Raw genomic sequence first — 11,304 nt, forward strand, 5'->3', positions numbered from 1 at the left:
GGAAGGCAGAGGCAGGAGGACTTCTGCGAATTTGAGGTCAGCCTGGTCTACACAGCGAGTTCCAGGACAGTCAGAGCTACATAGACCCTGTCTAAAAAAAAAAGAAACAAAGAAAAAAATCTGAAATCTGGACGTGTCTTAGAATGACATGTCTGATTATTTGGCAATTTTTGTTTCTTCACTGGCATATTAATACTCTAGAGTGTCTTGAGTAATACAATGAGTGTGACACCTACCCGGAATTGGACCCACTGAAGGTTGAAATCCACAGTCCACTTCCTGACCTAGCTCACCTTTTCCGGATGTTCTCTCACAAGACCATTGGTTCTGATTCAATGCCTTCTTTGACGGAAGAAAGCATGGAGGAATGTAGACTTTTTTTTTTTTTTTTTTTTTTTTTTTGGTTTTTCGAGACAGGGTTTCTCTGAGTAGCTTTGCGCCTTTCCTGGGACTCACTTGGTAGCCCAGGCTGGCCTCGAACTCACAGAGATCCGCCTGGCTCTGCCTCCCGAGTGCTGGGAGGAATGTAGACCCTTGATCTGGATTGGTTTACGGTAATCTGGGCTGAGATTTTAGGCTAATGGATGCTTTTTAACCCCCCAGCTCCTAGCAGGACCAAGGGGGGCCTGGCTGTAGGTCTACACAACGAATTGTAGGATAGATCTACACACCCATCCTTCAGCCCCTCCCCGCTCTAGGGGTGGAGCCAGTTCCACGGACATGCCCCTCTCCCTCATCAGGGCTCTCTGGCCCCTGACTCCAGCAGTTCCTCTTGTGACAGCTGTCCCCTCCACTCCAGGTTTCTGCGCCATAATCTCCGCCCTCTCCTCAGGGCCCCGCCCCCTGCTTTGTAGGCCCCGCCCCCTTCCCATGTGAAGGGCGGGCGGTGGCGGGAGGGGACCAAGAGCAAGATGGCGGTGAACCAGAACCATTCGGAGGACCGCCGTGAGGCCCTCATCCCTCATGGCGAAAGGTGCCTGAGGGGACTTGCAGGCTGCTGTCCAGGAGGGAGGAGCTGCTCAGGGGTAGACTTGCGCGCTAGAAAGCCCTCCGCCAATCGAGGACTTTCCCGCCCTTTCCGGTCGCGTTCCCCTGAGCTCCGCCCCTGACGTTTGAGGGCATGCGCCATCGCGGGCGTTCCGGGGGGTGGGGTGGGGGGGGCCTTAGGCGCGTGCGCGGGGCGCCGGGCGCCAGGGCGAGCATCCTCGAAAGGCCTGAGCGAGGGGTGTGTGAAGAGCGGGTTAGCCCTTGGCATCGCGCGGCACGGCCGCCGCCGACTGTGTGCGACGTGACGGGGTGACAGTCCCCCTGAGGGCCCTGGGTGCAGCTCACGGGACCCGGGGTAGGAGCATTGGAAGAATTGGGGCTAGGGTGTGGAGTGTAGATGACTGTCGAAAGACCCCGAAATGTCGAGGCCTTTCTCAGAATTTCCCCAAAGCTCCCTTTTCTTGTTGCTTCAACTTGGGAGATGGGGAACAAAAGTAGGGGTGTCCAGGAAGAACGGCGCCCTCAACCTCGCACTACCGGCTGAGGCTCGTGCGGGGGCTTCTGTCAGGAGAAGCCTATCTCCAGGCAAACTCAAGACCTTGACCCCAATCCCTTCCTTAGTCAGCCCCGCACCCACTTTCCTTACACTCTGTCTCCACCTCCTCTGGATGATCTCTGCTGATTTTCCCTTTGTTTCCCGCCTGGCAGTGAGACGCCCATGCAATGCCGTGCTCTAATAGAACCCTGAGGTCAGTTCGAGGCCATAGCAAGTTCTAGCACAGCCAGAGCTGTATTGTAGAAAGATCCTGTCTCAAAAGAGGAAAGAAAAGAAAAATCTTGATTTAGAATCTGTGCTCTTAAATATGTACAGATAGTTTTTCATTGAACAGCTAATTATGACAAGTATTGTTCTTTGTGCTTCTAATTGCTGTGTCTGCAGTGAGGATCAAAACTATTTTTCTCGTTTCACAGGTAGGAATATAAGAAATAATTTGCTCAGAATGCATTTTCAGTGTATATGGGAAAGCCTGGATTTGGGTTTGAAATTACATGCATCCATTTCTCTTGCTATCCTTTAGAAAATTTTTTCTGCTTTCTCTCTATCAAAGACCCTATTGGTTATCTGGCTTTCCCAGATACAAACTGTTGTAAGGAAAGAGGTTTTTTTTTTGGGGGGGGGGGGTGCGGATTGGCTCTATTTTCTAGTTTTCCTTACAGTTGCGATACACATTTGAGAGTCTAGTTACAATCCGTGGTGTGTTGAGACTTAAGTCTTGCTATTTATTTATTTAGCTATTTAACTTGTGATTTTTATGCCTCAGCCTCCCAATGAGTGTTTGTAGTAACTAAACAAATACAACAAAACATCCCAGAATGTCTTAGATTTGGGGTTGAGCAAGGGTTTATTTACAGTGGAATACCAGCCGTTGGTAGTAATAATATAGATACTGACACTTAAAAGCATCCCCAATGTATTTGTAAATGAGGAAAATAAGTTACAAAGGGGTTGGGGGGACCACATATTTTAGTGATGAGGAAGAATTTAGTGATTAAAGTTGGAGGTAGAGTGTCTTGTCTGTATCTTGCCTTGGTATAGTACATGTTGAACAGACCTAATTAAAAACCTAACATGCTCCATTGAAGCCAGATGTGGTGATGCAAGTCTCCTGGGATTACAGATCTGTGCCCCCATACCTGGCTTGTAGAGAGTTTGTCATCATGGCTGAGAGTATGTACGGGCCAGGATGTGTTGTAAAAATGGAAAAGATTAAATTGCTTTATTTCATCCATTTTTTAAAAAATTGGGCAGATAATACTTGATGTCCCAATAGGAAAATCAGGGGGAAAATTAATTACCCAAATTCCAGTAGTTTTTGCATCTTAGTATGGCTTTCTCTGCACTTCTCCCTATGAAACTCACACTTGTTTCCCCCTCCCACCAGCTTTCTAACTAATTTTCCTCATTTGCCAGTATATTGGGGCAGTTTCCAGTACCCATAATCTATATTATTACTGTTAGTGGCTGATACTCCAGTGTGCATAAATCTTTGCTTAATTCTCAATGTGAACTATTCTTAGGCTTTCCCCACATTTATAAATGATACTATTTGGAATTCTTAAAAAATTAAAATTACATGTGTATATGTGCACGTGCCACAGCACATATAGAGGTCATAGGACAACCATGTGGGTCCCAGGGATAAATAAAACTTAGCTCACCAGGCTCAATGGCAAGTGCCTTTACTCACGGAGCCATCTTGCCAGACCCTGCTTGAAAATGTATCTTTACCAGTCTATCACAATGTGTCTTTGAAGCTGGTACCACCTGACTCTGTGCCTTACCTGTGATGCCAAGGATGCTGGGGGAGACAAGGAAGAGCCCTGGCTGAGACTTTGTTTTGGTGTCCTATCCTACCCCATGTGAAGAAACCAGTAGTGACTTGGTTTCCAGTAATAGCACAGTGTATGCATCCAATTTGTCCTTTTAGCCAACAAAAACGTACTGGTTATTATTTTTTTTTAAAGATTTATTTATTTAGTATGTATACAGTGTTCTGCCTGCATATATGGCTGCAGGCCAGAAGAGGGCACCAGATCTCATTACAGATGGTTGTGAGCCACCATGTGGTTGCTGGGAATTGAACTCAAGACCTTTGGAAGAGCAAGCAGTGCTCTTAACCTCTGAGCCACCTCTCCAGCCCACTGGTTATTTTCTAAGTGTAGTAAATTGTGAAGGTGACCACATTGAATGACAAAGATGCTAAGGACTGTGAAGGAAGTGTATTTATCAGACTTTTGGATAAAAGTGACACCCGAGCAATAAACAAGCAGTTATTTGATGAAGTAATAAAGGTAAGTATTGTTGTCAACAGTAGAGGAGTAGATGAGTTCATTTGAGGATGAAACTACTTTGAAAATCAGTTAGGGACTGTGGAAGAAGGGGACCTTCAGGTCATTTCTGTCCTAGAAATATGCTTGAAGCACGTCAGTCTCCAAAAAGGAGCAAAAGAAAGCAGATAAGTTGATATGAAGGGAAGATCCTGCTGAGTCAGGCCAAGGCGTCCCAACAAACCAAACCAAAGAAGATGAATGGAAAACCAGGGCAAAGGCCCCACAATATCAGATTCAAGATGGCCAAGGATAAAGGAAGAACTTAGGGTCTGGTGTTGTAATTGTGTTAGTATCATTAAGACAAAGGTCTTGTGGAGTACAAAGTTCAGCTGGCCAAAAATTAGAGATTATAGTTTTTTTTTAAATAGTTTTTAAAAAAAATTTTAAAAAATGGTTCATAGAAAACATTTTAAGAACTTTAAAGTGTTATGTTTCTATCTCGTTTTTGCCCAGTACACATTGAACATCCTGATCTAAAAATCCAAAATCTAAAATGCTCCACCAAATTCAGGTGTGATTGGGTTGGAGACATGGCTCATCTGTTAAAAGCATATCCTGTTCTGCTAGAAAACCCAAGTTCAGTTCCCAGAACCTATACTAGATGGAGCGCAGCTTCCTGTAACTCCAGCTCCAGAGGGGTCTGTCCTCTAAAGGTACCTGCAGACAGGCTTATACCACCTTTCTCTCTCCCCTACCTCCCCACAGAGGGCACACACACAATTAAAAACAATTATTCTGGGTGTGGCGGTACATATCTAAAGGTAAAACTACCTTGAAAATTGCAGCACTCAGGTTGATGTAAGAGGATTGTGAGTTCTAGGACAGCCTGGGCTGTATAGCCAGACCCTGTCTCAAAAACAAAACCTTTCAGCCTGGTCTACAGAGCAAGTTCCAGGACAGCCAGAGCTGTCACATAGAGAACTCTGTCTCGAAAAAAAAATTAAAAAAAACAACAACAACAAAATCTTTGAGTACTACCAAATAATTCATCTAGAAAATTTCACTCCATAATACTTTATTTTATGTATAACATTGTTTAAAATATCATATGAAGTTACCTTCAGGTTGTATGTGTAAGGTATATATGAAACTAATGAATGTCACATTTAGACTTGGGTCTCATTGCTCCCAAATCTCTTGTATATGCAAGTATTCCAAAACCCAAAAACTGTTCAGACCCTAAATAGTTCATTAAGAGATACTCAAGCTGGGTAGTGGTAGTACACGCCTTTAATCCCAGCACTTGGGAGGCAGAGGCATGTGAATCTCTGAGTTCGAGGCCAGCCTGGTCTACAAAGTGAGTTTCAGGACAGGCACCAAAAGCTACACAGAAACCCTGTCTGGAAAAACCAAGAAAAAAAAAAAAAAAAAAAGGAGAGAGAGATACTCAAGTTATACTAAAAATGAAGACTTATCAGTAATTAATCTTGAATTAATTTAAATAAGAGTAGGAAAACAATAACTATCACACTAATGCTGTTGGTCCCATTATAAAAGCTTTATTAATTTTTGATTGGTTTATGTGAGAATTTTTGTGTTTTGTGGTGGTTTGAATGAAAATGGCCCCCATAGGCCATAGGGAGTAGCACTACTAGGAAGTGTGGCCTTGTTGGAGGAAGTGTGTCACTGGGGGTGGGCTTTGGAGTTTTAGAAGCTCAAGCCCAGCTCAGTGTCACTCTCTTTCTGCTGCCCATTGATCCAGATCTAGAACTCTCAGCTCCTTCTCTAGCACCATGTCTGCCTGCATGCTGCCATGTTTCCCACCATGATGACAATGGACTAAACCTCTGAACTGTAAGACAGCCCCAACTAAATTCTTTCCTTTATAAGAGTTGCCATGGTCATGGTGTCTCTTCATAGCAATAAAACTCTAAGACATTTTTATTTTTTTGAGATTTATTTTCATTTTGTATGGGTGTTTTGCCTGCATGTACGTCTGTACATGTGTGTGTAATGCCTGTGGAGGCCAGAAGATATAGAATCCCTTGGGACTGTAGTTACATATGGTTGTGAACCACCGTGTGGGTGCTGGAAATCCAACCTAAGTTGTCTCCAAGAGCAGTTAGTGCTCTTAACAACTCAGCCAACTCTCTAGCACTGGTTTTTTTGTTTGTTTTTGAGACAGAATTTCACTACAGAACCCAGTGGATCACTATATTAGCCGAGGATGTAAGCCTGGAACTGTATGTATGTTTGTGAGTGTTTGGGCTGTAAGTATAGTGGATGTGCATGCATGTATTTTTGTGAGGAGTACAGTGGGTGTCCTCTTCACTCTCCTCATTTTCTGAGGCAGGATCTCTCACCGAACCTGATGCTCACTGTTTCAGCTAGAGCAGTGAATGAATAAACTGTGATCTGCCTGTCTCTTCTCCCCAATGCTGGGATTATAGGTGCATGTGGCTATTCCTATATTTCGAATGGATGCTGGAGATTTAAACTCAGGTCTTGTTGCTTTCACAAAAAGTGCTCTTATCCACTGAGGCATCTTCTTAGCCCTCTTGAACTCTATCCTCTTGCCTCAGCTTCCCAAGTTCTGGGATCAGGCATGTACTACCATGCCCAGCAGGTAGTTGGAGAGTTTAATTCATTTATATTTAATGTAATTGTTAAAGGACTTAGCATCTGCAATTTTACTCTTTGTTTTCTATACATTTCTGTCTTCTGTGTTCCTTAACTTCTTCACTACTGCCTGTTGTGTCTGATAGTTTTCCTAGTATACCATTTAATTCCATTCTCATTCCTTTTTTGGATATATTTTAGTGATTTTCTTTGGATTTGACCTGTTGACTATATTTAACATCTTAATTTACAGTAATAGAACTCAAATCAGTACCAACTTACTTTCAATAATATACAACATCTTTTGTCCTATGTAGCTCTGCCCACTCGCCAAACTTTACTGTCACAAATTACAGTTTTATGTATTACCACCATCACTATAAATGTATAATTATTATTTTATGATCTTAAACTGATCCTTCCACTGTAGCACCCCTTCCTCAGTCATGTAACTTCCCTGCTGAACAATCTAGAGCTTGCCATCCTTCTTGCCTGTCACTGAGTTCCCAAGCTCAAATCCCAGACAGCTTCCCAACTTGATCTCACTGTTCTAATGTTACTCATGCTGTGTTCATCCATGTGGCCTATCTCCTTCCAAGTAGGCAATTTGCTTTCCATTATCTGCATCTCCATGTCTATTAATGCTCTTGACTCCCCATTTGAATTGTTCCTGTTCCATTACCTCTGCCTATTTAAACACTACCTATTTCTTAAGAATCAGCTCTAGCTGATCCTTTCTATGAGATCTTTCATAGTTGTTTCCACCATAAATAATCCCTCCTGTTAAATTACTGGGACATTTTTGTGCCATTTAGATAGTACATGTCGCCTGTTACTTGCATTATGTTCTCTGTTCCTTTTACCTTTTTCATTTTCTTAAAATAAATATTTAGTAACTTACTCTTTGCTAGAGCTATAGTAGTGAAGCAGTTGTTGTCTCTAATAATCATCAGGGAGGACACTGAACAAATAAACTCAAAAAACACCTAGATTCTATGAGTGGAGAGGACACAAGTCCAAATTGTCCATTCAGAGTGAAGCCAGAGTAATGTGTGGGGTGGAGGGGGGCGGGGTGGGGTGAGTAGAAGTATCTATCTGTGCTTTGCTTTCTTTACCAGCTAAACATCCCAAGAGCCCAGTTCTTCCTGGTAATTGCACAAGAAATTTAAGAATTAGTGACAGACATTGAGAATAGAAGCAAGTTTGAGAAGACAGAAAATCCAGTGATAAAAAGGGAGAAGAGGGGCTACAGAGATAACTTGGTGGTTAAGAGCACTTCTTGCTCTCCTAGAGGACCCAAATTTGGTTCCTAGCACCCATGTTAGTCAGTTCACAATAGTCTGTAACTCAGTTCCAGGGGATCCAAAGCCTTCTGCTAGCCTCTGTGAACATCCACACACACGTGCATACATTCACACACACACACACACACACACACACACACACACACACACACACACACACACACAAACACACACAAACTTAAATGTATAAATAAAAGTAAAATAATTTTATTTTAAAAAGTATTGTGTGTATGGATGTTTACACACAATAGAGGGCATCAGAGCTCCTAAAACTGGACTTACAGACTATGGTGAGCTGCCGTGTGGGTGCTGGGAATCAAACCTGGGTCCTCTGGAAGAGGAGCCAGTGGTCTTAACTGATGAACCATTGCTCCAGTCTGAACAAAATCCCTTTAAAAAGGAAGAATAGGAGTAAATTGCCCAAGAATAATATTGCTTGGATCCATTTCATTTCCCTAAAATAAGAGTAGCAGCTAATGTTTATTGACTGACACCTTTGTTTGTACCATTTTGGTGTCTCCTTTGGTGGTGTTGGAGATCACACTTGGCCTAGCATGTTCTAGACAGGTGCTCTAGTCTAGAGCTGCATCCCAAGCCCTGTGTGTGTTCGTTTATGTACTTCTTAACATGTGCTAACACTTGCTTTCTGCAGTGTCTTGAAGAAGTCTCCAGATGTGGACTTCTCCTTCCCTCAGTCACCGCCAGGCTCCAACTTCTTCAGTGGTACAAAAAGGGGGGTGCTCTTTCTCACCTCATACCGGGTAATTTATACTTTTCTTGATTGGCTGATTAGCTTACATTTATTTTCCATAAGGCTGAAAAAGTTAAACGTTGGCTTTTAAGGTGTTTAAAAACACTTTTACTTTGAGACTTTCATTTTGAAGAAGGATGGAAGAAAAGAGGTGATGTTTCTTAATTAGGTCACAGTACTCAAGTGACCTTGGCCTTGCTTCTGCAAGCCTCTGTCCATGGACAAATTCTGTATTCCTTTTCCAAAGTTTCCTTCCTCACTTAGGTGATTTTTGTGACCTCACGTTCACTCAACGACCCCATGTTGTCTTTCATGATGCCATTTCATCTAATGAGTAACTGCACTGTTGAACAGCCAGTCCTTGGAGCAAACTACATTAAAGGGATGATCCAGGCAGCTCCAGATGGTAAGTTTTTCCTCTTAGAAGTGCCTCCCTAATACCCCCCCAAAGATTCTAGAGATGTAAGATTCTGACCTGTTTCATGTTAGAATTCAAACCAAAGCTGATCTGCTTGTTTGAGGGTGCCTTCCTCAGGGCTTGGAAGTATTACCATTTCTTCCCCCAGGTGGCTGGGAAGGATCGGCTACTTTTAAAATGATCTTCAGGAAAGGAGGTGCCGTTGACTTTGCCCAGCTGATGGCCAAAGCTGCCTATGCTGGTGAGTAATAAACACAGCAAATGCTTTAGCGGTTAAGGAGTTGGAACAGTACTATTACTCAGCAGAGACTGGCTAGCCTGTGGTCAGGCATTTGGTATTTCTATTTGACTTCAACAAGCATCTCCTGAGTTTACTATTATGTGTCAGATCCACACTGTGTGCTTATTTACCTCACCCTGTCCTGGAGTAGCTAGGAGCCTGTGCTCAGACACCTACATGACTAACTGCCTCCTGCATGGCTTGGTCCTGGAAACTGGACTGGAGCGACTTAGGAGTGAACAGACACACGCATGTACTAAAGGCTGGGATCCGGTGGGCTGTGCTCGCTCTGATGGTGCAGCACCAGCATGCAGCCCAGAAACTCAGTGTTTATATGAACAGCACGATGGAGGGCTGTAGCATGAATCTTAAAAGTTCTTATTAATAAAACAAACCTGGAGCCAAGTATTGGGGTGAACACTGGAAGATCAGAGAGACAGAACAAGCCACAGCTAACCTCACCTGGCCAACTTCTCAGCTGGTCTTGTTTCCTCAGACTGGAAGCTTCTGTGTCCTCATCCCAATGGCTCTCAGCTGAACTGTGCTGCTCAAAACCTAAAAGCTTAACCAGCCAAATGCTTAACCAGCCAAATGCTGCTAGTTCCTGGTCTTCACGCCTTATATATCTTTCTGCTATCTGCCATCACTCCCTGGGATTAAAGGCGTGAGTCACCATGCTTGGCTGTATCCTTGAACAGATGGATTTCTGCCTCTGGAATGCTAGGATTAAAGGCGTGTGCTACCACTGCCTGTCCTAAGTATCTAGTTGCTTTTCTGTTCTCTGACCCCAGATAGGTTTATTAGGGTACACAATATTTTGGGGAACACAATACCACCACAGAGGGCATGTAATCCCGGTAGGGCCTATGGGAATGGTCTCAGGGGTGAACAGCCCAGAGGAGCAAGTGTCGGTGCATGCTTTGTGTACACTCCTGTCACTATTTGTGCTTGGAGCCGAGGAAGGCTTCCAGTTCCCTGAGCCTCACCTGGGGAGGGCTTTGTCACCTGCATTATGATCTGCTTCCCTTCTGTGTGCTCCTACTGTCCCTGAGAGGGGAGTAGGGGTGCCTACTTCCCTACAATGCTGACCTAATGGCTGTACCAGAGAATGCTTTCTGTGACTGAACTACTCGTTTATGCTGTCTGTCTGTCTGTCTGTTTACCCAGCCTAGCTTCACTTCATGCCGCTCACACTTCTTTACAATCCAGTCAGGCCGATCTCTGGGCCTTATCCACTCTTCTCTTGAGCTGTCATTGTGCTCTTCAGGAAGGCCCTTTCCCTTTCCCTTCTGTTGTCCACCTCAACCCCAGTCTAGATGCTGAAAATGCAGCCCAGGAAAGATGACCATTTGCAGATAGGTGTATATCTGCTTTAGTAGAAGCTTTGAATATGGTGCCCCAGATACAATGGAAGAGTATAAATGTCTAGGTTAGTGAATGAACTGTGGTACTATATCATGGTCAAGAGCCATATCAGTGTAAGTCTGAAAGTAAATGAGTTCAATTTAAAAACATGTAATTTAGTACTTTTTAAATGTTTTCTATACTGGATAGTGGTCTAAGCCCTTCACAACCATCCGTTGAAGGTTCATAAAACCTTATGATATAGCCAGGCAGTGGTAGCACACGCCTTTGATCCCAGCACTTGGGAGGCAGAGGTAGGTGGATCTCTGAGTTCGAGGCCAGCCTGGTCTACAGAGTGAGTTCCAGGGCAGCCAGGAATACACAGAAAAACCCTGTCTTGAAAAACCAAGAAAAAAAAGAGAGAGAGAGAGAAACTCCTTATGATATATATACTAATATTATGCTCACTTGATAGCTGGAAAACCAAGTAAGTGATGATTGTATAGTAAGTACTATATTAGGTCCTAAATAGCCACAGGCAAAAGACAGAAGTTCTTTCTTTCTTTTTTTTAGATTTATTTATTTATTTATTATGTATGCAGCATATGTGACTGCAGGCCAGAAGTGGGCACCAGATATCATTACAGATGGTTGTGAGCCACCATGTGGTTGCTGGGAATTGAACTCAGGACCTCTGGAAGAGCAGTCAGTGCTCTTAACCTCTGAGCCATCTCTCCAGCCCCAAAAGACAAAATTTCTACTCTCAAGA

General features: G+C 43.5%; 1 protein-coding gene across 1 annotated transcript in view; it reads left to right on the top strand.

The window, feature by feature from the left end:
- The first annotated feature begins 399 nt into the window (after nt 1-399).
- Nucleotides 400-11,304, top strand: part of Wbp2nl (WBP2 N-terminal like) — a 16,813-nt gene continuing 5,908 nt past the window's right edge. Inside the window, exons 1-4 of the mRNA XM_052748459.1 lie at nt 400-973; nt 8,395-8,503; nt 8,758-8,899; nt 9,060-9,152. Of these exons, the coding sequence (XP_052604419.1) occupies nt 912-973; nt 8,395-8,503; nt 8,758-8,899; nt 9,060-9,152 (406 nt within the window). The 5' untranslated portion in view covers nt 400-911. The remainder of the gene's footprint in view (nt 974-8,394; nt 8,504-8,757; nt 8,900-9,059; nt 9,153-11,304) is intronic.

This window comes from Peromyscus californicus, unplaced genomic scaffold, assembly GCF_007827085.1.
Source record: "Peromyscus californicus insignis strain IS unplaced genomic scaffold, ASM782708v3 Scaffold_20__1_contigs__length_68692818, whole genome shotgun sequence".
NCBI classification, from domain to species: Eukaryota; Metazoa; Chordata; class Mammalia; order Rodentia; family Cricetidae; genus Peromyscus; species Peromyscus californicus.